The sequence below is a fragment of the Lepus europaeus genome, chromosome 5, assembly GCF_033115175.1.
Source record: "Lepus europaeus isolate LE1 chromosome 5, mLepTim1.pri, whole genome shotgun sequence".
NCBI lineage: Eukaryota > Metazoa > Chordata > Mammalia > Lagomorpha > Leporidae > Lepus > Lepus europaeus.
In genome coordinates this window covers 138,997,991-139,025,019 of record NC_084831.1, presented here as the reverse complement: position 1 = coordinate 139,025,019, position 27,029 = coordinate 138,997,991, and the positions used below count along the sequence as shown (strand labels likewise).

The following is a 27,029-nucleotide window of genomic DNA, read 5'->3' as shown; positions in this document are numbered from 1 at the left end:
CCATATTGGCACCAATTCGAGTCCTGGCTGCTCCACTTCTGATCCAGCTCTCTGCTATGGCCTGAGAAAGCAGTGGAGGATGGCCCAAGTCCTTGGGCCCCTGCACCCATGTGGGAGACCAGGAAGAAGCTCCTGGCTCCTGGCTTCAGATCGGCGCAGCTCCAGTCATTGCGGCCATCTGGGGAGTGAACCAGTGAATGGAAGACCTCTCTCTCTCTCTCTCTCTCTCTCTCTCTCTCTGCCTCTGCTTCTCTGTAACTCTTCCTTTCAAATAAATAAATAAATAAGTCTTTTTTTAAAAACGATAATTCTTCCTGGGGTTGGTGCTAGGATGAAATAAAATAATGCCAATAACAAAATAATATAGCACAAGGCTTGGCATATTCTGGGTGCAAATCTTAGCCAGAGTTAACTGAAGGCAGCAACAACCAAACTCCCATTGAATTTTATCTTATTAAACTGATCAAGGACAGGATTGTTCTCAAGTGTTTCCAACAAACACAGTCCTCCTGATCCAGTATTTATTTATTGGAAAGTCAGAGTTACACAGAGAGAGGAGAGGTGGGGGTGGGGTGCGGGGAGAGAGGTCTCTCCACTGGTTCACGCCCCAGCTGGCCACAACGGCTGGAGCTGCACCGATCCAACGCCAGGAGTCAGGAGCTTCATCTAGGCCTCCCACGTGGGTACAGGGGCCCAAGCATTTGGACCATATTGTACTACTTTCCCAGGCCATAGCAGAGAGCTGGATTGGAAGTGGAGCAGCTGGGACTCGAACCAACGCCCATATGGGATACCAGCACTGCAGGCGGGCAGCATTACCAGCTATGCCACAGTGCTAGCCCTGACCCAGTATGATTGAGACTAGTGTATAGTAGTTACTCAGTGTCAGCTGGTGTTATTGGAAGACAGAGAAGGCTGTACCACAGTGAGTCAGCAGGGGACCATTCTCTGCAAGCTGAGAATAGATAATATGGCAAACTTGCAAGCCAATGCCAAATATTCCTGGAAAATACATGAAGTTAGCTGAAAGAATCTAAAATAGAACATGCTATTAGCTCAAAATCATTCCATATAAACAGCAACAGAGAAGGAAAAGGCCACCAACTAAATAGCCAGGTATCTTCAGAGATGCTCCAGAAACATTGTTAACATACAATCTTCACTACAGTTTTTTTTTTTAAGACCCAAAGTAACAGTGTTTCAGATTAATAACTCTTACAGTGTTATCAAAATCCTGTCTGTCATCAGGCCTTAAATAAATAAAAAAAAAACTGAAAATCCCTGACATTGTGTCAACAGTTCTGGCTGTAAAATCAGGCAGGCATTGGTTTGTACCCCATATCTGCCACTTTTCCAAGGGTGTTATAGCTTGGATATGAGTTTGGAGGTTGAATGTCCTCTGGAGGCCCCCACAATAAAAGTTTTGTCTCCCAAGTCTTAAGTTAATGGTACTAAGATGCCAGAAACTTAATCTACCTCTGCTGTTTAGGAAGTGCACCTGGAAGGAGGCCTGTGCACCTGTGGGTGCTCCTCGAAAGGTTGGTTGTAAATGCCTGAGTTGGGCTCAGCTGCCCTCTCTGATTCCTGGTTCTCCATGTGATCCTCCTCCACGAGTGCTCCACTGGCACCCTCGGCAGGGGCCAAACCCACAGAGTCACCTGCTCTTGGACCTGAATCTTCATATCTGTGAGCCAAATAAACCTCTTTCCTGCATACACAGCTTCCAGGGGTGTTTCCTTGCAGTAACAGAAGGCTACATGCAGGGTGTGCCCCCAGACAGCCTTTGTCTCCCTGTCGCGTGGCTACAGACTTAAGCTCTAGAAAGAGCAGTGAACAGGGCTCGGCGCACAGCAAACACTCAGCTGCTGCGAGATTGTGTGGGCACTTGTTACCCTCTTCGTACTTTCCCGTGTTTTCTATAATGATGTGTTTCTTCTCACATCAAAATGAACATAAATAAAATGAAGATGAAAGAAGGGGAAGCCAGCTCATGTGAGTGCGTTAGTTCCCCACTGCTGTGAAATGGCCACAGGCTGAGCAGCGTTAAACAACACCTGCTTATTTCTGACATTTCTATGGGTCAGGAGACCAGGCACGGCTGAGATGGGCCCCCCACTGAGGGTCCCAAGGCTGTAATCAAAGTGTCAGCCAAGACCCATGGTCAACTGATGGCTTGACTGGGAGCAATCTACTAGGAACTCACTCGCGTTAGCAGAAGCCGATTTCCTTACTCCAGCTGGCAGCAAGACCAAGGGTTCTGGCTTTTAAAAATGTTTTTCTTTCTTTCTTTCTTTCTTTCTTTCTTTCTTTCTTTCTTTCTTTCTTTCTTTCTTTCTTTCTTTCTTTCTTTCTTTCTTTCTTTCTTTCTTTCCTTTCTTTCCTTTCTTTCCTTTCTTTCTTTTCTTTCTTTCCTTTCTTTCTTTCCTTTCTTTTCTTTCTTTCTTTCTTTCTTTCTTTCTTTCTTTCCCTGCCTGCCTGCCTGCCTGCCTGCCTGCCTGCCTGCCTTCTCTCTTCTCCCTTTCCCCCTTTCCCCCTTCCTCCCTTCCTCCCTTCCCTCCTTTCCCCTCCCTTCCCTTCCTCCTTCTTCCCTTCCTCCTTCCTCTCTTTTTCCCTCCCTTTTCCCTTCTCCCTTCTCCCTCTCCCTCTCTTTAGTAGATGGGGTGATGTTGTGATCTAGCAGGTAAAGCCACTGCCTGCAATGCCACCATCCCATATGGACACTGGTTCAAGGCCTTGCTATTCCACTTCGGATCCAGCTCCCTGCTAATGCTTTGGGAAACCAGTGGAAGATGATCCAAGTCCTTGGGCCTCTGGGAGATCTCTCTATTTCTCCCTCTTTCAAAATAAATAATTAAATCTTTATTTTTTTAATAATTGTATTTATTTATTTGAGAGGTAGAGTTACAGACAGAGAGGGAGAGACAGAGAAAATGGTCTTCCTTGTGCTGATTCACTCCCCAAATGGCTGCAATGGCTGGAGCTGGGCTGATCCAAAGCCAGGAACCAAAAGTTTCTTCTGGATCTCTCAAGAGGGTGCAGGGTCTCATGGACTTGAGCCATCTTCCACTGCTTTTCCAGGCCATAAGCAGAGAGCTGGATTGGAGAGGAGCAGCCAGGACACAAACTGGCATCCATATGGGATGCCTGAGCTGCAGGTGGAGGCTTAGGCCACTATGCCCTAGCACCAGCTTCTACAATTAAATCTTTTTTTTAAAAAAGAAAGGTAGAGTGACAGAGAGAATATGTGTGTATGTGTGTGTGTGTGTATATATATATATATATATATATATAGAGAGAGAGAGAGAGAGAGAGAGAGAGAGAGATCTTCTATCCATTGGTTCACTTCCCAAATACCTGCAACAACTGGGACTGGGCCAGGCTGAAGCCAGGAGCCAGTAACTGAAACTGAGTCTCCCCTATGGGTGGCAAGAACCTAAGTGCTTAAGCCATCACCTGCTGCCTCCTAGGGTGTGCACTAGCAGAAAGCTGGATTAGAAGTGGAGCCAAGCATCCTGAGTAGTGTTTTAACCACTGTGCCACAATACTCCTCCCACCTCTGGCTTTTTACAGCTGTCCACTGGGGGTCACCCTCAGGTCCTAGAGTTTGTCCACATGGGCTTTGCCATGTGGGCTTCACCAACATGGTGCTATTTCCTCAGTGCAGCCAAGAGAACCCCTGCTGGAAAACAGGTCTTATCCACTGGGACGTGATGAGTAACCTCCCAATGCAGGTAAGTCACAGATGCTGGCCAACTCACCGGAAGGAGCTTATCAAAGGAGGAAACACCAAGACATAGGCTTATCGGGTTGAGTCTACTCCCCATGGTAGGTTTGGTTTTATTGAAACAAATGCCAGAGTTCTAAACTCACAATTTCTAAATCTGAAATGGAATCCTCTAGTGCTGCAGTCCTGTGTTTTACAGGGATTTATGTAGGGGAGTAGCTGCTGGGTGCAGCAAATGGAGCTGAACATATGAAGCACAGTGACCCCTCAGGAGCTCACTCCCTGTGGGCACCTGTGTCTCCAGGGAGCAAGTAGAAATGCCCCTGAGAGGTTGCCTTGGAAAGAAGATGTGGTTAGACCATAAGGGCTGGCCTAGGGCTGAGACAGTGGGTGGATCACAAACAGATGGTTCTCTCTCTCTCTCTCTCTCTCTCTCTCTCTCTCCCCTTCCTTTTTTCTTTCTTCCTCCCTCCCTCCCTCCCTCCCTTCCTTCCTTTTTCTCTTTTTCCTCCCATCCCCTTCCCTTCCCTCCTTCCTTCTTTTTCTTTCTGTCTTCTTTCTTCTCTCTCTCTATTCCTTTCTTTCTTCTGTTGTACATGAACTTTTGCATTGGGTCTTTTTGCTTGTCTTAAGCACTAGTTTACAGGCATTGCCATCAGTGTTGCTGAGCAGAGTGGGGAGGGGGGCAGCTGCCTTCATCAGGGTTCTAGAACATTCTCTCTCCATTCCTGGGCTGGCTCCATAAACAGAAATCACAGCACAGGTGGAAAGGCCCAAAGTAAGGAACTGTGGTGTTAGGAATAAGGAAGCAGGACCAAAGAGGGTTGAGGGATTTCAGAGGAGTTGCCCAGTGGGGGAGATGGACGTAGGCTTGGGGGAGCCTCTGAAAGTAGATCACAGCCCAGGTTTGCAGGACTTCTGAGGAGCTCTGGCATGGAACCTTCTATGCAGGCCCCCATCTCTGTTCACAGGTAGAAGTGACATGACTCCGAGCCTGAGTCCCAAAGGGCACCTACTTGTAAGTGAGTTGGATTCAAATGTTACATTTGGAAAACTTTTCGTCTGGTTAGTCAAGCTACCTCAGAGGCCCTAGACGCTGGGGAGCAGAGGAGCTGACCCCTCTGTGTGTGAAGAGTTCCAGTGATGGGGGAATGAAATGACGGGGAGCAACCTGCAGAGGGAAGTGCCACAGGAAACCCCCATCTGGGGATCCTGCTAGATGTGTAGGTTCCTGGCACCTGCTCCAGAACCAGAAGCCAGGTTGGCATCAGCAGACTAAGTGGTCGCTAAGATCTTGTAAGCACAGAGTCTAAATCCCTGCTTCCACGGCAGAAGGATTCCTTTCCATTCGTCCAAGATGGATACTTTCCAGAACCAAGGTCGGAACAAGAGTGGGAGAGAAGGAGCTTTCTTTTAAATAATAATCCCTGGGTGTGGGTGTTTAGTGCAGGGCTGAAGCTGCCACTTGAGCCGCCCACATCCCATAATGGAGTGCTAACACACACACACACACACCCACACACCATAGAAGAAAACAGGCGATGACCCAAATCCTTGGGTTCATGCCACCCATGTGGGAGACCCAGATTGACTTCTTAGCTCCTGGCTTCAACCTGGCCTAGTCCCAGCTGTGGCTTGCATCTGGGGAGTAAACTTGTCCCTGTCTCTGTTCCTCTGCCCTTCAAATGAAATGAAAATAAATAATTTTTTAAAAAATCAATTCTTTAAAAATAAGTAAAAGGTAATTTGTAATATTCATGGAGCAATAAGCATATATCAGACAACATGTGGAACTCTCAGTGTCTTATGAAATAGCAAAATCTTTGGGTTGGAAATCACTGTGCTTACAGAAGGAGAAACTGAGACTCAGAAAGTCTGGACAGCTGCTGCCTCAGTTTACATCCTGCTCTAGTGTGTGCTGGTCATATAACCCTGAGCAGAGGCTTTCCTCCATCTGTAGAATGAAGATCATCACCAATGCACCTGCCCCATAGGATGGTTGTGAGGACTTCAGCTGAATCAACATGAGTACAATGCTTAGTATAGTGCCCAGCACCTGGTCTGTCCTCTGTACACAGAAGACATTACTGTAGCTAAGTCTATTGCCTCCTAATATTTGAGGATGGCAAATAAGGCTGCATTCATATTTTCTATTTTCTTGAAAATTTAGGAATGAGCATTTAGCCCAAAGGTTAAGATGTCTGCATATTACATTGGAATGCCCGAATCTGATTCCTGACTCCAGCTTCCCATCAATGCCGATGCCAGGAGGCAGCAATGATGGCTCAAACCGTTGGGTTCTTGACATCCAGTTAGGAGACCTGAATTGCATTCCTGGTTCCTAGCTTTCTTCCTAGCCCAGCCTTGGGCTAGGTATGAAACAACAGATGGGAACTCTGTCTGTCTCTCGAATAAATAAAAACTATTTAAAAATAATTTAAATTGAGACCTTGTCTTAAGTGTGCTCGGGTTGTGCTATGGCTTGAAAGCAGTTTGTCCCCTAAGGGGTTCAAGTGGTGGAAGCTTGTGTCCCAGGTGGTGATGTAGAATTGGCAAGAAGGGGGCGTGGAGGGTGGGGAATTTAAGAGGTGTGACCTGAGGCATTAGGGCCCTTACCTGCTGCCTTCAGAGACAGGAACAGTCCTTATGGGGGTTGCTGGGCAGGAGAAGACTGATCCCCTCCCCCGCCACCGCCAGCTTCTTATCTTGCCAGTGACTACTCCCTCTGCACAGGCTCTGCTCCTTGGTCCCTCCACCCCCAACACATACACACATTGTGATGCAGCCAGAGCTGGCAGCACGTTGTCTGGACTTGGGATCTCCAGACTGAGCCGAATACATTTCTTTTCTCATGAGTACCCAGCTTCAGAGGCCTTGCCTTAGCAATGGAAAACAGATGTACTCGGGCTGCCCTGACAAAATAGCGTAGACTGGGTGGCTCTAACATCAGAGATTGATTTTCTCACCCTTCTGGTGGGGGGACTGGGAAGTTCAATCTGATCCTGGCGGGGGGGGGGGTTCTGATCCTGGGGAGGGCCCACCCCTGGCTTGTAGACGGGCTACCTTCTTCCTGTGTCCTCACATGGTGGAGATGGGGATGGAGACAGAGACCCAAGGTGGGGGAGATTAAAGAGAGAAAGACAGAGGGTGATACACAGATAGGGGTAGAGTGAAAAGGGAAAGGGAGAGGGACGGGGAATAAGTGAACCAGGTGGGAATAAGAGAGGGAGGAGAAGTACAGTTTGGCACACGTTCCCATGGACTTACTCCTAAAGGTAAAGCTAAACTTGCCATGGGACACCAAATCCCATTAAGTTGGGATGCCATCATTTTAAGTGCATAACTGCATAACTGATCATAAACAGGAATAAGTGTCAAAGGGATAAAATAAATAAGACCAAGTGTCTGCTAATAACAATAGATAGAATTAAAAAGGAGAGAAATATCTAACATGGGAAGTGGGATATACAGCAGACTCATAGAATGACAAATGTCTTAAACAGCACTCTGGCCTCAGAATCAGCCCTGGAGGAATTCGGATCTGGCTAAAAAGAACATCAGAGCATTTCAGAAATGGAAAGCCAAGACACTGTGGCAAAAAATGGCCTACATAAAAAATCTCTGTGAGAGAGATCCCAGTGGAAAGAAGAGGCCATCAAAGAAGGAGTTAACTTTCTCCGAAGGGAGGTGAGAACTTAGATTATGGCCCTGTCTAAATAGTGACAGAATTTGTGGACTCAAGAGGCTTCCATAGCTTTGGCAGCTCATGATAAGAGCCTCAGGTGATCACTGACATCATAAATAAGAGTGTCAATTGTTACATCAACAACAGGAGTCATGGTGTACTTCCTCCCCATGTAGGACCTCTGTCCTTAATGAGTCATAATATGAGAATTAACAGTAAAACTAGTATTCAAACAGTACTTTATACTTTGTGTGTCTGTGCAGGTGCAAACTTTTGAAATCTTTACTTTTTTATTTATTTATTAAATATAAATTTCCAAAGTACAGTTTATGGATTACAATGGCTTCCCCCCCATAATTTTCCTCCCACTTGCACCCCTCCCATCTTCCGCTCCCTCTCCCATTCCATTCACATCAAGATTCATTTTCAATTATCTTTATATACAGAAGATCGATTTAGTATATACTAAGTAAAGATTTCATCAGTTTGTACCCACACAGAAACACAAAGTGTAAAAATACTGTTTCAGTACCAGTTATAGCATTACTTCACATTAAGGACAGATCCCACATGAGATGTAAGTACACAGTGACTCCTGTTGTTGACTTAACAATTTGACACTCTTGTTTATGGCATCAGTAATCTCCCAAGGCTCTAGTCATGAGTTGCCAACGCTATGGAAGCCTTTTGAGTTCGCCAACTTCGATCTTATTCTGACAGAGTCATAGTCAAAGTGGAAGTTCTCTCCTCCCTTCAGAGAAAGGTACCTCCTTCTTTGATGGCCCTGTTCTTTCCAATGGGATCTCACTCGCAGAGATCTTTCATTTAGGTCTTCTTTTTTTTTTTTTTCCCAGAGTGTCTTGGCTTTCCATGCCTACAATACTCTCATGGGCTCTTTAGCCAGATCCGAATGCCTTAAGGGCTGATTCTGAGGCCAGAGTGCTATTTAGGACATCTGCCATTCTATGAGTCTGCTGTGTATCCCGCTTCCCATGATGGATCGTTCTCTCCCTTTTTGATTCTATCAGTTAGTATTAGCAGACACTAGTCTTGTTTGTGTGATCCCTTTGACTCTTAGACCTATCAGTGTGATCAATTGTGAACTGAAATTGATCACTTGGACTAGTGAGATGGCATTGGCACATGCCACCTTGATGGGATTATATTGGAATCCCCTGGCACATTTCTAACTCCACCATTTGGGGCAAGTCCGATTGAGCATGTCCCAAATTGTACATCTTCTCCCTCTCTTATTCCCACTGTTATATTTAACAGGGATCACTTTTCAGTTAAAATTTAAACACCTAAGAATAATTGTGTGTTAATTACAGAGTTCAACCACTAGTACTAGAACAAAACAAAGAAAAAATACTAAAATGGATCAAGTATTACATCGTACATCAACAGTCAGCACAAGAGCTGATCAAGTTACTGTTTCTCATAGTGTCCATTTCACTTCAACAGGTTTCCCCTTTGGTGCTCAGTTAATTGTCGCCGATCAGGGAGAACATATGATATTTGTCCCTTAGGGACTGGCTTAATTCACTCAGCATAATGTTTTCCAGGTTCCTCCATCTTGTTGCAAATGACCGGATTTCACTGTTTTTGACTGCTGTATAGTATTCTATAGAGTACATGTCCCATAATTTCTTTATCCAGTCTATTGTTGATGGGCATTTGGGTTGGTTCCAGGTCTTAGCTATTGTGAATTGAGCTGCAATAAACATTAATGTGCAGATGGCTTTTTTGTTTGCCAATTTAATTTCCTTTGGGTAAATTCCAAGGAGTGGGATGGCTGGGTTGTATGGTAGGGTTATATTCAGGTTTCTGAGGAATCTCCAAACTGACTTCCATAGTGGCTTAACCAGTTTGCATTCCCACCAACAGTGGGTTAGTGTCCCTTTTTCCCCACATCCTCTCCAGCATCTGTTGTTGGTAGATTTCTGTATGTGAGCCATTCTAACCAGGGTGAGGTGAAACCTCATTGTGGTTTTGATGTGCATTTCCCTGATTGCTAGTGATCTTGAACATTTTTTCATGTGTCTGTTGGCCATTTGGATTTCCTCTTTTGAAAAATGTCTATTGAGGTCCTTGGCCGAAATCTTTACTCAATATAAAGTTGATCTTCTGTAGATAAAGATAATTAAAAATGAATCTTACCAAAGAATGGGATGGGAGAGGGAGTATGAGGTGGGACAAAAGTGGGGGTGGGAAGGTGTATATGGAGGGAAGAACCACTATATTCCTAAAGCTATACCTATGAAATTTATATTTATAAAATAAAAGTTTTCTAAAAAAATAAGTGAACCATCCCTGGTGTCACCTCTTACAAGGGCACACGTCTCATCCTAAGTCCCCCACCCCATGACCTCATCTAACTCTACTTCCTCAGTCACATGGGCATTAGAGCCTCATATGACTTTGGAGGTGATTGCGGGGGCACAAGCAGGCTATAGGCCTTTCATAAATTAATTTTTTACTTGCTTATTTTTATTTATTTGAAATACAGAGAGACATAAACTAACAAATAGAGTTCTTCCATCTCCTGGTTCACTTCCCAAATGGCCACAACAGCCAGGGCTGGGCCAGGCCAAAACCAGGAATCTGGAACTCCATCAGGCTGATCAGTTCCACCTGGTGGCAGGGACCTGCAGTCTCCTGGAGTGTGCATTAGTAGGAAGTTGGATATGAACCAGAACAGCTGGGATCTGAGTCCAGGCACTCCAATACAGGATGTGGGCCTCCCATGTGGTGTCTTAAACCATGCATCAAGTACCTGCTCCAGGCCTTTTTGCACTTTCCCCAGCAGAATATCTGACAATCTCTTTCTAAACCTGGCTCCTCACCTTTCTGGGTGGCAGACCACCCTCCTCCCTCCAATGCCTCAGGTGTAAGAGTGCTCAAGGTGGTAGGTGAGGCTCTCCTGCCTCCCTTACCTGTTGGCTTTGGGCATAGTGGCTGGCATATGCCCAGTTCTGAGGGGGACTGGTGGGGGCAGGTAGGGCCCTCTGAGAAGACAGTGATTCTCCTAAGTGGCACCATAAAGCATAATAAGGGACAGTAGCACGAGGCCCAGTGGACAGGCCACAGCCAACTCAGACAGTGACCCAGTGGACAGGCCACAGCCAACTCAGACAGTAACCCATGGCCTCCTCTGCTGCAGGGTCCATCTCAGCAGTGGGCTGTGCTCCAGGTGGCAGCTTGGTCTCTGGTCAAAGGGTCAGGGTGCCTCACTGGCCTCTCTGCTTGTCTCCCCTGTGCCTTTCTCCTGGGGTCAGGGAGGAGGGTCAGCGTCCTTTATATGGAGGGCTCCTCTGCAGGTGCGTTCACCAGCATGGATGGAGGAGCACCTTGCAAGCTGGGAGTTGTAGTTCCTGGTGTATATCTCTTCTTGCCCTCGGCTTCTATGACTTTGAGACCCCAAGTGAGCTGTGGCATGGTTGGTTCAGTAGAGGCTCGATGAAGTAATGAAAGAAGGGGCCAGCAGGAAGTCCCGCCTGCAGGAGCTGGGGTGGAAGGATACTGTGGGCCTGCCATGCCACTTCTCTGTCTCTCCCTCCAAATATTTATATAAGCTTGAATATTTTACAATTATCTTTTCATGATACTATTTGGGCCCCCTGCTAATAGTAAGATATTTTCAAGGTACAAATTCATCTCACATCAGAGACAAGAGGTACATAGGTACATAGCATCCTATGTGGGGTATGATTTTAAAGTTTGCTTAGCTGTCATCATTGACTCACTCAGAGTAGGGGTCTCCTCCAAAGCACAGATAGCTGGATGTTCTCACCCAAGCCCTGCACTGCTGTCTCGTGACTGCCCCCTTCTAGGGGAGTCTCTCAGAGGGACTGTGTCTGACCCCAGCCCCACCTTCCACCCCAGCAGAGTCCTAGAAAGAAGGCCCTTGGCTCTGCTGTTGTGGAGCAGAGGAAACCACAGAACATTGCGTGGTGAAGGAGTGTGTGGAACAGACAAGATGTGAGGTCAGAGTAGGGGAGAGGAGAGCATCAGGGTCCCTGGGCAGGGGGATGCTCACTGTCTGTGATGGCTGAGGCTCCTGAGGATTTCAGTTCCCTAAGAACTACAGAAAGAGGCTGGTGTTGTAGCACAGAGGATTAAACTGCTGCCTATGACCTGCCATATGGATACTGGTTCAAGTCCTAGCTGCTGCTGCACTTCAGATCCAGCTCCCCGCTAATGCAACTGGGAAAGCAGCAGAAGAGGGTCCAAGTGTTAGGGCCACTGCACCCAAGTGGGAGACTGGGAGGAAGCTCCTGGCTCCTGGCTTCTTCTTGGCCTCTCTCTAACTCTAACTTTCAAATAATAATTTTTTTAAAGATTATTTATTTATTTATTTGAAAGTCAGAATGAGAGAGAGAGAGAGAGAGAGAGAGAGAGAGAGAGAGAGAGAGATACAGGGAGAGAGAAAGAGAATGAGATCTTGCATCTGCTGGTTCACTCCCCCAAATGGCCATAGTGGCGAGGCCTGGACCAGGCTGAAGCCAGGAGCCAGGAGCTTCCTCTGGGTCTTCCACGCTGGTGCAGTGGCCCAAGCACTTGAGCCATCTTCTGCTGCTTTCCAGGTGCATTAGCAGAGAGCTGGATCAGAAGTGGAGCAGCTGAGACTTGAACTGGCGCCCATATGGAATGCCACTGCTACAGACGGTGGCTTAACCTACTACGTCACAGTGTAGTGGGCCCCCAAATAATACATCTTTTTTTTTTAAAGATTTATTTATTTATTTGAAAGTCAGAGTTACACAGAGAGAGGAGAGGCAGAGAGAGAGAGAGAGAGAGAGAGAGAGAGAGAGGTCTTCCATCCGCTGGTTCACTCCCCAATTGGCTACAACAGCCGGAGCTGAGCCAATCCGAAACCAGGAGCCAGGATCCTCCTCTGGGTCTCTCACGTGGGTGCAGAGGCCCAAGGACTTGGGCCATCTTCCACTGCTTTCCCAGAATATAGCAGAGAGCTGAATCAGAAGAGGAGCAGCCAGGACTAAAACCATATGGGATGCCAGTGCTTCAGGCCAGGGCATTCACCCTCTGTGCCCCAGTGCCAGCTCCAATAATCTTTTACAAAGAAGAGAAGACAGAGCTGCAGGGCTTAAAGATGGGTCCTGAGGAAATGAAGTTCTCAGCAGATCTACCAAAGGCTCAGCCTCCCAAATCGAATCTCTTAATGAGAAGCCCTCCAGTATTTGCCCTTTCTGGGACCCTTGCTGCTTTGACGACCTTGCCTTCCCCAGGGGTCACAGGTTCCAGCTCCTCACAGCTTCTTCCCTGCCAGGGAATGTTCCCATGGCTTCCCTCATGTAAATTCATCTAGCTTCCCTAATGTGCTCTGTTCCAGGCCCTGGGGGCACCTTTCTGGTTTTTATAAAGCAAGAGATTTATTTGCTTATCTTTTTATTTGGGTGTATTCAATTTATTAAGGATTTTTACTGAGTATATGCTATGTGTTAGGCACTGTTGTTGGAGCTAAGGGAGCAGTGATGGACAAAAGGGCCACAAATTTTTGACTTCCGGGGGTTTTCTATTCTGTAATGAATATGCAAAGAACATGCAAAATAAGTCAGTGAGTCAGTGGCTTGTTAGTTAATACTGCTGAGAAAGTAAAGCAGGTATGGGTGATAGGGAGGGTCATCGTGAGGCATTGCAGTTTTATTTTCAAATTTATTTATTTGAAGGTAGAGTTACAGAGAAATGGAGAGAGAGGAAGGGAGGGAAGCAGGGAGGGAGGGAGAGAGAGAGAGAGAGAGAGGAGAGAGAGAGAGAGAGAGAGAGAGAGAGAGAGAAAGAAAAAGAGAAAGAGAAAGAAAAGAGAAAGAGAGATATCTTCCATCCACTGGTTCATTTCTAAAATGGCTGCAATGGCCAGGACTGGGCCAGGCCAAAGCCAGGAGCCAGGAGCTTCTTCTGGGTCTCCCACAAGGGTGCAGGGGCCTAAGCACTTGGGCCATCTTCCACTGCTTTTCCAGGCACATTAACAGGAGCAGCCAGGACACCAACCAATGCTCACATGGGAAGCCAGTGTCACAGGCTGTGGTTTAAAGCCTGCTGTGCCAGAATGCTAGCCTTGCACTGTAGTTTCAATAGGGTGATCAGGGAAGGTTTACCAAGAAGATGACACTTAAGTTGAGGGGTGACAAGTGTCAGTAGAATAAATGAGTAAAAATAGCAAATCCTTGTGAAGATGATTTCCCTCACTCTTTACATAATATTGAACAAATATCCACTTTCCTCAGCAAAGAATAAAAACATCAATGAATGGCTTAAGGAGAACTGGTGGGTATCATGGGTTACTCATGGGTTACCGTGGCACGGCTATCTAGGCTCCAGAAATTCATTATGACTAAGATCTAAGATATCAAACCCAAGACTTAGAGGATGCAAATATCTCTCAGAAGCAATGATACACCAGTTAAGTCAGCACACCTAACATTTGATTTTTGGCTACTAATTACCATTCTCTCTGAAACAAAACAAAACTTCATGGAAGTTGCTGCTTTTAAGTCTGGTCAGGGAAAGCACAAGAAAACCTGGCTTCTTTCTGTGCCAGAAAGCATTTTCCTCCCTCAGAGTGGTAGAACACAGGAACCAGCTTAGCATCCAACTGGCCAAGTTGTGGACAATTTGAGCATTCAAAAGCATGAAAACAGTGTAAAACGAGCTGTTGAGCTCTCGTGGTACTAAAAGAGGCGGATGGTCAGGGAAATTTTTTCCAGAAGAGGAAATCTAACATATATAGAAGGAACGATAGAATTTTTAAACCCTATTTTGTCATCACCAGTGCAATTATTCATTTAGGCAACAGTTATCTATGGATGCTAGAACTACTGAGTGAAAGTTGCTGAGGAACACGACAGTCACAGTCCACAGCACCACCAAACTGAAAACAAGAATTTACAAAGAGAAGGGCTGCTACTGTTGCCTCAGTGCCGGCATCCCACATGGGTGCCAGTTCCAGTCCTGGCTGCTCTACTTCCTATACAGCTCCCTGCTAATGCTTGGGAAAGCAACGAAAGATGGCCCAAGTGCTTGGGCCCCTGCACCCAAGTGGGAGACCCAGAAGAAGCTCCTGGATTCATATTGGCCCAGCTCTGGCCATTGAAACCATTTGGGGAGTGAACCAGCAGATGGAAGACCTGTCTTTGCCTCTGTTTCTGCCACTCTGTAACTCTCTTTCAAATAGATAAATAAATCTTTAAAAAATTACAAGGAGAAAAGGCATCTTACAGGGTACAGGCCTGTGGGTACAATTATGGTGATCATTACCTATAACAAGATGAGTTGACAGCATATACTTGCTAATATGAATCAAGAGGAAGCACTCAGTAATTACTTATGTAGCAGCCTTGCTAAACATACCTAACTTGAATCCAATCACCAAGAAAGAACTACATAAATCCAGATAAGAGGATGCTGTACAAGACAACTGCTCTGACCTGCTGAGTTGTCAACGTCATGAAAGAAAGAGCTAGGGGATGATTCTAGATGAAAGAATTTGGAAAGGTCACCCCCAACCCAATGCAATGCCTAATCCATAGTTGGAAGTGAGACAGAAAAAAATTATAAAGTTACACTTAGGACAATCAGGGAAGTGTGAATATAGGTGGTGCACTATGCAATGTTCGTACATCAATGGCGAATCCCAAGATTGGGATTTATGTGATGAAGCATACACAGCAGCAAGTGTCATGATTTCTAAAATCTACTTACAAGTGGTTCAGCACAAAAGAAACAATTATAGACTGAAAGAAACTAGCCAAATGCAACAGCTGAATTGTAGGTGATGTGTTCATTGTTCTGTTCCTTCTGTACATTTTTGTACATTTGAATTAAAAATTATCAATTCCATTATATGATATAATTTGTAAAATTCATACAGCTATATATTGCTAATGACAAGATTATTTTGGGAAGCAATTTTACTTTCCCTCTCTAGATTCCTAAGATGTACATACTCTAATCCTATTTCTGGAGATTTCAAAACAGAGAAAAAACATTTGAACTCAGAGATGTTCAGGCAAGCCAAATGTGAACAATGAAAAGATCTCTGACTGGACTGGCGTTCTGGCATAGCTGGCTAAGCCACAGCCTGTGACTCTGTCATCCCAGATGAGTGCTGGTTCCTGGCTGCTCCACTTCTGATCCAGCTCCTTGCTCATGTGCCTGAGAAGGCAGCAAAAGATGGTCCAGATGCTTGGTCTCTGCCATCTATGTGGGAGACCCAGATAGGCCTGGCCCAGCCCTGGCTGTTGCAGCCTTTTGGGGAGTGCACCAGTGCATGAAAGATCTCTGGTGTTGTGGCGTACTCGGTTAAGCCTCTGCCTGCAGCACCAGCATCCCATATGGGTGCCAGTTTCAGTCCTGGTTGCTCCACTTCCCATCCAGCTCCCTGCTAATGGCCTGAGAAAGCAGTGGAGGATGGCCCAAGTCCTTGGGTCCCTGCATCCATGTGGGAGACTTGGATGAAGCTCCTGGCTCCTAGCTTTGGATCTGCCCAGATCTGGCTATTGTGGCCATTTGGGGAGTGAACCAGCAGATGGAAGACCTCTCTCTCTGTCTCTCCCTCTCTCTGTAACTGCTTCTCAAATAAATATTTTTTTTTTAAAAAAAGACCAAATATCTAGGGTATGGCCCATCAGTTACATGGACTATTGTGTGGCAATTTGGACGATCCACGTGAAGCAATGGTGGCTCAGAATTCTGCCCTGAGGTTGACGGAACATGACGGAGCAGTAGACAGTGATCGAGAATAATGGCTTTGGCGTCCAACCCCGGTTTTAACCTGTGCTCCTTCCTTCCTTCCTTCCTTCCTTCCTTCCTTCCTTCCTTCCTTCCTTCCTTCCTTCCTTCCTTCCTTTCACAGGTAGAGTAATAGACAGTGACAGAGAGACACACAGAGAGAAAGGTCTCCCTTCCATTGGTTCACTCCCCAAATGGCTGCCACGGATGCTGCTGCGCCGATCCGAAGCCAGGAGCCAGGAGCTTCCTCCCGGTCTCCCACGCGGGTGTAGGAGCCCAAGCACTTGGGCCATCCTTCACTGCCCTCCTGGGCCACAGCAGAGAGCTGGACTGGAAGAGGAGCAACCAGGACTAGAACCCTGCGCCTCAGGCGGAGGATTAACCAAGTGAGCCACGGCGCCGACCCCTCCGCTGTTTCTTACATGTGTGGTTTGGGACAGGCTACTGCACTGTTCTGATGGCCAGGTTTTGAACCCGTGCAACGAGAACAGATTTTACCTCACTAGATGGCCGCAAGGACCCAGTGCCTTCCAGGCCCTTAGCACTGTTCCCTGTGAGGCAGGTGCTTAACGAACCTTAGCCATCCTGGCTGTCACTGTGACCTCTCTGACTGCTGAAGTCACACTGGTGGTGGAAACCCAGTTGGCTTTGTCAACTTACAGCGGGTATTTGGGGGGGGGGGTGCTTGTGGGAGGGAGAACAGCAGGGCTGGGGTGTGCATGCGGAAGGGCGACAGGCGGAAGTACAAGCGGCCAGCGGTGAGACGGCCCGCCCAAGCCGAGGCTTCCAGGGCTAGGGTCAGGCTGGGACTTGATTCCGAGGCCGGTGGGACGTGCGAGGGTGAGCGCGTCCCAGGGTCAAGGTCGGCTTTAGGAAGAGCGATCTGGGGAAAGGACGGCATATAGTCATCCCATATCCGGAGGCATACACCAGATGGCTTCGCATACAGGGAATGCAACCTTGATTTGTAAGTGCTCCTCCATGCCTGCAGAGGGCGCCAAGGAGTTGGCACTGAAGCCCCTTTCGACCAGCTCCTCCCCTCCTACGTGGGAGCTCTGGAAACGCAGGTGCGCCCCGCTGGGCCCTAGTGTGTCTGAGGAAGTGGACGTAGTGTGACCGGACGGCTGGTGAGAGGCGGCCCAGACTCAGAAGAGCCCCCTTTCCTTGCTCACAATAAGCTGAAAGTGGATTGGGAATTTCTGATAAATGCAGGTATTTCCTGGTAGGGGGCAATAGAATGGATTAATTTTATTAGCCCCCTAGTTGGGAATTTCCCATGGAATTGAGACTCAGAGCAGATACATTTCATTACGGGGTGGCGAAGAGGAGGCGAGGGGAAGTCTGGTAAGACGATTCCCAGCTGGGGACGGCGACGCTCAGCATGTGTGTGTGTGTTGGGGGGGGGGGGGGGCTCGCACACCACCAGGCCCGCCTCCCCCTGAGATCACCGCCCGCCTGTCTTCTGGGGTCTGTGGTACCTCTTCCTGGGCCGCCTTCACGTCCTCATCAAGCGCCGCAGACCTGCCTGGAGCTCCGGCCAGTGCGCCAGGGGTTCTTGACGCAGGAGCAGCATTCTGAAGTCTGCGGTAGGAGAGGGACACAGGGGATGCGGCCTGCTGTGGGGGGATGTGGGGAGAGCTCTGTGGCTCGCAGGGAGGAAACGGAAACGCCCTGACCACTGATGGCCGTTGTTCTGCAGTTTTGCCATAAGCTTGCTTCTCCGCACTGGCTGCACATTACAATCTGCTGGACTCTGAGAAATATACCAATGAGATGTGCACTTTTCTGTATATTTATTATCTTTGTCATGTCTTTTATTTTTAAAGACTTATTTATTCATTTGAAAAGCAGAGTTACAGAGAAGCAGAGAGCGAGCGAGTGAGCGAGCGAGCGAGCAGTCTTCCATCTGCTGGTTCTCTCCAAGTGGCTGCAATGGCCAGAGCTGGGCTGATCCTAAGCCAGGAGCCAGGAGTTCTTCTGGGTCTCCCACGTGGGTGCAGGAGCCCGAGGACTTGGGGCCACCTTCCACTGCTTTCCCAGGCCACAGCAGAGAGCTGGATCAGAAGTGGGGCAGCTAGCACTTGAACAAGTGTGATGCTGGCACTGCAGGTGGAGCTTTACCCACCAGGTCACAGAGCTGGCCCTGATATTTATTATTTTTTAATAGAATCTACACACACATAACTAGATACTCAGATGGTAGAACAACCAGACTATACTGCAAGCCAACTGAATTACTCTGTAACTGGGGCCCCAACTTGTTTTTAAATATGAGAGGCACAGAGACAGGGAAAATGATACAGGTAGAGCTCCTGCTCCTCTTTCAGTCCCCAAATGACTCCAAAGGCAGGAGCTGGAATTCACCCCAGGTCTCTCACATGGATGCAGAGATCCTGATCACTGCTGCCTCCCCTGGTCTGTATTAGCAGGAAGCTGGAGTCAGAAGCCAAAGGCAGGTTTTTTTCAAAAGATTTGTTTGAAATGCAGTTACAGAGAGGGAGAGGGACACACACACACACACACACACAATCTTCCACCCACTGGTTCACTCTTCAAATGGTTGCAACACCCAGGGCTGAGCTAGGCCAAAGCTTGGTTCTGGGTGGCCCAACCCTAGCCATTGTGGCCATCTGTAGGGTGAGCCAGTGGATGGAAAATCTCTTTCAAATAAATCTTAAAAAAAAAAAAAGTAGAGGGGTTGGTGCTGTGCTATAGCGAATTAGGCCATGGTCTGCTGTGCTAGCATCTCAAATGGGTGCTGGTTTGAGTCCCAGCTGCTGTGCTAATACAGCTCTCTGTTAATACACCTGGGGAAGCAGGACAAAGTGGCTGAATTCCTTGGGCCCCTGCACCCAGGTGGGAGACCTGATGGAGCTCCTGGCTCCAGACTGGCTCAGCATTGGCATCACAGCCATTTGGGGGAGTGAACCCGTGCATTGAAGATCTCTCTGTCTCGCCTCTTTCAAATAAATCTTTTTTAAAAAAAAGTTGAAGTGTATAGGATGGAGGAGTGTCTGAGGATGTACATCAGTCAGCAGAAATGATCAAGGCAAGGCAAGAATACTTGTCTGTCTGCTGTGAGAAGGCAGAGACCAGGCTGTCACATAGCAGAAGCAGCAGTCACAGCACTGAGCTCCAGGTGCTGATAGGACAAGCTCAGTTTCAGTTAGGATACAAAAGTTCAGAGGTGGGCATTTGGTCTAGTGGTACAACTAAGATGCTTGTGTGCTGTATCAGAATTCAAGTCCTGTCTCCAGCTCCTGAATCCCGCTTCCTGCTAATGCACACCTTGGGAGGCAGCAGCAGATGGCTTACGCAGTTGAATCCCTGCCATCCATGTGAGAGACCAGGACTGAGTTCCTGGATCCAGCTTCCACCTAGCACAGACTAGTACTGGCATTTGGGAAGTGAATCACTGGATGAGAGTTTTTCTCTTGGTCTCTTTGCCTCTCAAATAGTAAGAATCCAAAGGTTCAACAAACACTTGGATAATTTCAATGAATTTATTCCAGCATCCTCACTCCCCAGTGTGTTAAAGCTAAACAAAAGCATTGCTCAGATATTCCACTTATATTTATTGAACCCTCACTATTGTAGCTGGCACAGTAAGTGCTAGAAATACAGTAAGTATCTGCCTCTGGGCACAGAGCTTATGATGGGGGGTGAGGAGCAGGGAAGCAGACGCTCAACAGATAATACAAATAGTGTTGCAGGTAGTCATTTTCAAAATAATCTGCTTTTTTATTCCTTCCCAAATTGCCTGAGACCCCATCAAATCTAGTTTGAAAGTCTGGTTCTTGTTGCAACTCTGGCTCCATGTGTCTAAGTCCTCTCTCTGTTTGAAAACCAGAAAACCTTGACTCGAGTTCACCTGATCAGCCACTGGCTACAACTTTAAGCAAATCCTTTTCTAGGGTTTTTTTTTTTGAAAGGCAGTGACAGAGGGAGAGGTTTTGAGGTTTTGATTGTGAGATTATGCTAGTCTCAGTGTTCCATGTTATTCTGTTCTCTGGAAAAGTCTATTATTGAGGTATTTTCCTCTGTAAACGTGATATTGAACCTACCAGTGAGGCCTTCTGAGCCTGCAGCTTCTTTTGTGGGAAGGTGTTTGATTACTGATGCATTTTCAATGATATGGGGCTATTTCTTCTTGGATCTGTTTCAAGTTGCGTCCCTATGGGAGTTTCATTTTTTTTCAAGATTGATTTATTTGAAAGGCAGAGTTACGGAGAAGCAGAGGAAGGGGCAGGGGCAAAGGCAAGAGACAAAGTGAGAGATCCATCTGCTGAGGCAGGCCAAAGCCAGGAGCTTCTTCTGGGTCTTCCATGTGGGTGCAGTGGTCCAAGTACTTGGGCCATCTTCTGCTGCTTTCCCGGGTACATAAGCAGGGAGCTGGTTTGGAAATGGAGCAGCTGGGACTCAAACTGGTGCCCATATGGGATGCCAGTGCTGGCACTGGGAGTTTCATATTCACACTTTTGGCAAAAGTTACATCATCCCTTTCTGTAGCTGGCAGCATCTGTACTCATGACACCTTTTGCCACTCCTAAGACTGGCTATTTGTGCTTTTCCATGGATCAATTTCACCAGTGGGTAGTCAGTTTTATTATTTTGTTAACAAACAATTTTGGGCTTGAGGACGTCTTTTTGTTTGTTTATTTCTGCTTTTATCCTTACTTTGGAGCAAGAGTATGATTTTACTTTTTTTTTTTTTTGAGTTTTATTTTTCTATTTGTACCTCTGAATTCTCAGCCTTCTTTTCACATACTCATTTATGCCTTTAAATTTCTAAGGATAGATTTAGCTTTTTCTTGGAAGTTTCCATATGTGATAAAGTTCAAGATGTTTCTAATTTCCATTATAATGTCTTCGTTGTCATTTTAGCAGCTTAATGCTTCTCTTTTGATTAAGAATTTCTGGTTATGTCTTGTTATTTAATTCTAGCATAAAGAATTTTAACAACATACTCCATGTAATTTCAATACTTTTAAATTTGCTTAACTTGCTCTTGGCTTAGTATGTAGCCAATTATCTGAAGTATTTTGCACATGTTTGAAAAGAATGTATATACAGTGCAGTGTTGTGTATGATCATAAATTTATTAACTTGTTCTGATTTCTCTGCCTTTCATGATTTGTTCTATCAAACTCTGAGAAACACAGCTAAACTCGTCCCAATATGATTGTGAATTTGGACATTTCTCCTTTAAGTTCTTTAAATGTTGAGGCTAGTGGAGGGAAAAATGGAATGAATTTCAAAGAAGAAAAAGCTCACAACATTGTAAATATGAAGGCAGGAATGAAGATTAAAAAAGCAAACAGAAACAAAAGCAATACAACTCTCAAGAGGGACCACACCATAAGGTGGATGTTCAAACCCAAACACAGTAGCAATAACACACTTAAATGGTTCATGGGCTCCAAGTACAGATGGACATTTGTCCAAACACATTACAAGACCAGACCCAGCTGCGGGCTGTTCACCGGAGCCACATCTAAGATGCAAAGACACACAAAGGGCACGGCAAGTCTGGCCTGCCCGAGTGCCATGCCTCTGTTAAGAGGGAGCAAGGATCACAGGACATCACAGGCAGCCAGCTGTGGCCCTGGCACCACCCCTATTCCAGCTTCCCTTCCCTCAGACCCCTCAGTGGTGGCCTGGAGACATGGGGGTGGGGGTGGGCAAAAGTGTGAAGCAGCAGTGGGACTGTGGCACTTCACTTTTTTTTTTTTCCCAAGATTTATTTATTTGGAAGTCAGAGCAACAGAGATCTTCCATCTACTGGTTCACTCCCCGAATGCCCACAACAGCCACGTTTAGGCCAGGCCAAAGCCAAGGACTCCATGCTGATCTCCCACTAGGTGGCAGGGGCCCAAGTATTTGGGCCATGTTCCCCTGCCTTCTCAGACACATCAGCAAAGATGTTACATCAGAAGCAGAGCAGCCAGGACCTAAGCGTGCATTGTGATGTGGGATACTGGCATTGCAGTAGCCTAACTTGCTGCACCACAACGCAAGCTCCTTCTCTGCTTCTAGAGGGAGCAGAGTGGGTAGAGGGTATGTGAGTTCTTAGAGGACCCTTAGGGCTCTCATTAGTGAGAGCTTGGGGGAAAAAGGGAAGCCCCACAGGTAGGTCAGTTAGGAGCCATCCTGCTGGCCACTTCCTAGGATGGCAGCAGGCAGCACCAGAGCCTTCTCTTCCCGCTCCTCCAAACCCCTGGATCTCCCTTGAGTTCAGTGAATTCTTTCAGTGACTCCCTTCAAAAACAACCCTACACAGTAGCAGGAGATGGGTGCAATACAAATAATCTAAACTTCATACTGTTTTCACATGAACAATTCCAGAAGGCTTTTCAAAAGTGAATAATTGTGGCAGTGGAGAGGACTGAGACCCAGGGACCCACTTCCTGAGTAATGTAGATAGCCACAGCTCAGGCAACTTCTTTCTATTCTATTTTGCGTTATGTCTCCTGAACTTATTATACAGCCTAATTGGATCTGGACCAGCAGGCTGGACTCACTCCTGAATATCCTCACCTGTGACAGCAGGCACAGGTGGTAAGGAGTTGTGCTCAGTGGGGGAGGGCACTGCTGGGTGCTGGGTAGCAGTGGTGAGGAGGAAGACTCTCTTCCCAGCCATACAGTGAAAAGCTGTGCAGCAGGAACAAGGTCCCAAACCACACCAAACTCCTTTTCCTCTGCATGCTGCATGGCTGGCATCACAGCCACAAGGCAAAACTATCCTTCACCTATCACACAGGTGTATGGTAGACCCCTCCCAACACCTCCGTAAGGGAAATGGAGAGGGGAGTGGGAGGGGCCACAGGGAGGTCTTCTCGACTGTGCTCCATGACCGAGTCCTACCTCTTTCTATTGGCTCTGAAATGTGCCCCATGTTGCTTCCTGCATATTCTGTAAGGGAGCTGGGCTCATCCTCCTGAGTTCTTCAGGGCACTTCTGTTCTCTGCATCAGATGTGGCTGTGAGACTGTTCACTCCAAACACCCTACCCACCTGACCTCAGTAGTGCTGCTTCCATCACCTTGGCCCTTGATCTAGTCCTGAAACACTCTGACCTCCTGTTATCACCCGTCTGCTCTGGCCCCCTCTCCCCTCTGCTCTGTGGAGACCTCTGTGTTGCTCCAGTTCAGCTTCAGTTCTGGAGCCCCAGGCAAGGCTACCTGGCCCTCACTCACGAGGGAGGGGGAGCACAGGCCTTTGTGTATCTCCAAAGGCCGGATTTTAGAGCCATACCAGGGCAAGCAGTGGCCCACTGTCCTAGGCTTCCACAATAGCACACTGGATTTCCCAGAGCCCTGATGGCAGAGCTAAATGTGCCAGCCCATAGCTAAGCAGGCTTTCCCAGGCCCACGTGATAAGACCGCTCAGTTCCTTAAAGATCTCTCAGATTAAATATGGAACTCAGGTTGGACTCAGCCTGAGGTAGGGGAGGAGTGAATGGCAGACAACCTGCTCCAGTACATGGTCAATTGCTGGGAGTGGACAGCACAGAAGCAGGCCCAGTGACACCAGTCACAGCTTTTACAAGATGACCTCAAGACCTGCCCAGTGCTTACGTGTGTCATGGGCTGAGCCATACTCCCACCCCCACTTCATATATTGGAGTCCTAGGCCCAGAACCTCAGAACATGACCTGACTTGATAGGGTCTTTCTACAGGTAATCAAGTAACAGTGAATGCATGAGGGTGAACCCTAATTCAGGACAACTGGTGTCCCAGTACAAAGGGGCTGTGAGGTGACACATGTAGCAGATGCCTGTGAACACAAAGATGGCCAGCTACAGCCGAGAGGACAGGCCCAGGGAGATCCCTCCCTCCCAGCCACAAAATCAACCCTGACAACACCTTGATTTTGGATTTCTGGCCTCCAGAACTGACAAAAGAAAACATCGTCGTTGTTGGATTCCTCAGCATGTGCATTTTCCCAGGGAGTTGTTTGGGAAAGCTTTCCCCAGCCTTAGCTGAGCCTTAGCTTAGCCCTGAGCCTTAGCAACATGTTGCTGAATTCTCTCGAATGTGTCCGAGGGGAGACACCATTGGCTGACCCATCCCCACTGTTCTACTGGCAAAACTCAGTCAACTGCACCCCACCGTAGGCCCACAGAGTGTATGTTTTTAGGAGCCAAGGGCCTTTCCTTAGCAACTAACTCTTTAATTTTAGAATCTACAGGGGTAAATCCAGCTGGGACCAAGGGGCAAAGTATTTCCAAAATGAGATTTGTGCCAGTATTTACTTCTGAGACCAGGGATGGCAGGTAGTGAAGAGTGCCCGCTTAGCTGCCCCACAGCAACAGGGGATACCCTGTGCATGTGTACACATAACACACCCGTGAAGCTGGCCATTTGGGGGAAGCAACATCCGATTGAACCTGAGCCAAGATAGCCACTCAGTGGCTGAGGAATGCACCCCCTCCCCTCCTGAGCAGATACCACCCAGGGCCCAGCACAGTCAGGACACCAGGTGAGTCTCCAGCATTGGAAGGGCCAGGGGAGCAGGTGGTGAGGGAGACATGTCCCCAGGGAAAGCATGGCTAGGGAAGAACACAGTTAATGAGCTCCCCACCGTGGGTCCCTATGCTCACCACCCCACAGCTCCTCCTGGAGGGCTCTCTGCACACCCCCCAGTAGGCCGTTCACCTCCTTGGGCTGGCTTGAGATCCTGGTTGGTTCTGCATCTGCACTGGTGGCAGGAGAAGCCACCTGGGGAGGTAAGGCAACAGGCACTAAAGGGGGAGGGGGCACCTGGTGGCCCCCAGTATGTCTGAGGGGAGGGTGCCCAGTCAGCGCAGCATAGCAGCTGGGTGCTGAGGAGACAGGCTGCTGGGGCGGGCTGTGGTTGGGCCCAGAAGGCTCTGCAGGAGAAGCATCCGAAGGTAGCTGAGGCGCCAGACGTACCCTCCCACGGGGGAGTCCTGGGGAATCGCCAGCCCTGCAGCCTTCTGTCTGCACCCGGAGGATCTTTGGTTTAGGCCTAGTGGGGCCTTTCTGTCTCCAATAGGGTGTATGTCTGCGACCAAGGCCATGGCCCCAGCGTGGTCCCTGGGGGAGGGTCCATGGCCATGGAGCCTGGCCCTTTGACCCAGGGCCCCGTGGGCGCCTCCCCAGCCGATCCACTTGGGTCCTCATGTTGGCCACTTCCTGAGCCAGGCCTGCCAGGGCCGTAGCAAGCCGATCCAGCTTCTCTTCGAGGGCGGCACCGAGGTTGTGCAGCTCCTGCTGCAGGGGCTTCCCACAGTGGCATGCATCTGGCAATGCAGGGGAGACGGCTGCCAGAGGGGGCAGCTCCGGCTGGGGAGACTCACTGTCCGGCTTGGGCTGGCCCCTGGGGAGCAGCCTCCCTTGGGTCCTGGCTGAAACTAGAGCAAGGACCAGGTAAGGGGTCTTGAGATGTAAGGACCTTCCCCCTCCCTCCAGAGGTCCCCTGAACTAGTGTGTTAGGCATCCTCCCCCTCTAAGGCCTGGCTTCTAGAAGGGCAAGAAGGCGAGTTGAGCATGAGCCTGTTATTACATCAAAACTGGCTGTCTCCTGGCTGTGCCCCAAGTTGATGGCAGGTCTTGACAGTGGTCTCCCACTTTCTAGGAAACAATCACTGGGTCCTTGTACTGCTGCTGGGACAAAACAGTGTGCCATGGCACCTACCTTGTCCCAGGGGTCAGTGAGAAGGCCCACAGCAGTCCACCAACGCAAGGCCAAGGCCATGGGGGGCACTGGAGAAAGGGTCAGGAGGGCTACTCAGCCAAGGGCCAGCAGGGGTTCCCAGAGCCACTCAGCTCCCAGTGCTCTGGGTCATAAGCAAACCATGGGGCTTCGTACTTTTCCTGCTCTGACACTCTGTTCAGAAGGATTTTAAAAATTTAATTACTTTTTCAAAGTCACCTGATTCTTCAGCCCAAATTTCCCAGGACTGGCCTTGACTCCAAGCAGCGCTCACCAGGGAGTCTTGGCCCCAGTACCTGCCACTGTGAACTGGCTCAGCCTCGGAAAGGACACAGGGATCCGCTGCTCTTCCCCTGTTCCTCTGAGCCCCAGCTGTGGCTCTTCCCATCTCCTGTCACTAACTCTGGGGCTTCAAATGGAAGTCAGAATAAAGGCCGGAGTGGCCCACACCTGAGTGCTGAGGCTAAGTGAGGATCTAGGGTGAGCCTGGAGATGCTGGGCCTGGCAGCTCCATCTGAGGGAGGGGCCCCAGCTCCCAGCTCCCAGCCAGCCATGGAATCATCATCGTAGGCCACACTTCAGGTTCTTGGGGTGAGGCTGCCCCAGTATGACCAGGGCATGGGGTGTCACGCCCTCCCACCTGCCTCCACCGTGGTTCCTCAGAGCGAGGAGATGTGACACAGAGCCACAACTCTGGATGACCTGGGCCAGGCAGGGAACTCAACAGCACTGCGTCTTTTCTCATTTGTTTTCTAAAGTCCCCTCAAACCCCAAACTTTGGTTCTGGGACATTTCTTAATTTTTGCTTCTAAAAGGTGTGTCTGTGTGCTTTTATGAAAGTCCCAGTTACTTCCTTAATAAAGCACTAAAATTAAATATGCCACCTGAACAGCACAAAATGTTAAGATTTCTCCTACCCTTCTAACCCATGACCCAAACAGTGGACTCAGAAGTGCTTCCCCAAGTTGGGCCCTGGTCCTGGTCTATGCAGAGAGGATGGGGAAGCCACCAGCTCACCTGTAACACTGGGCCTTCTGTGCTCAGGCTCCAGGCCCCTGGGTTCTTCACCAGCCTCAGGCCTGGGCCTTTTCTCTAGCCTTGGGGCAGGGCAGGGACTCTCAGCTGCTCCTGCAGAAAGGGCACACAGTACTTTTTGTCAAACATCCTTTTGTCAGTCATTCTGACATGGGG

At 48.1% G+C, this 27,029-nt stretch overlaps 1 protein-coding gene across 21 annotated transcripts in view; it reads right to left on the bottom strand.

Moving 5' to 3' along the window:
• Nucleotides 1–16,870: 16,870 nt before the first annotated feature.
• The window catches only part of KRBA1 (KRAB-A domain containing 1), a 29,398-nt gene continuing 19,239 nt past the window's right edge, over nucleotides 16,871–27,029 (bottom strand). For 14 of the 21 annotated variants that reach the window (XM_062192805.1, XM_062192803.1, XM_062192806.1 and 11 more), the window contains 2 exons: nucleotides 26,856–26,966; nucleotides 16,871–25,536 (listed from right to left, as the gene is read on the bottom strand). In XM_062192805.1, the coding sequence (XP_062048789.1) occupies nucleotides 24,728–25,536; nucleotides 26,856–26,966 (920 nt within the window). In that variant the 3' untranslated portion in view covers nucleotides 16,871–24,727. Of the gene's footprint in view, nucleotides 25,537–25,820; nucleotides 25,889–25,914; nucleotides 26,013–26,855; nucleotides 26,967–27,029 lie in introns of those variants that run through there. The other 7 variants (XM_062192800.1, XM_062192801.1, XM_062192802.1 and 4 more) reach the window with 4 other exon arrangements.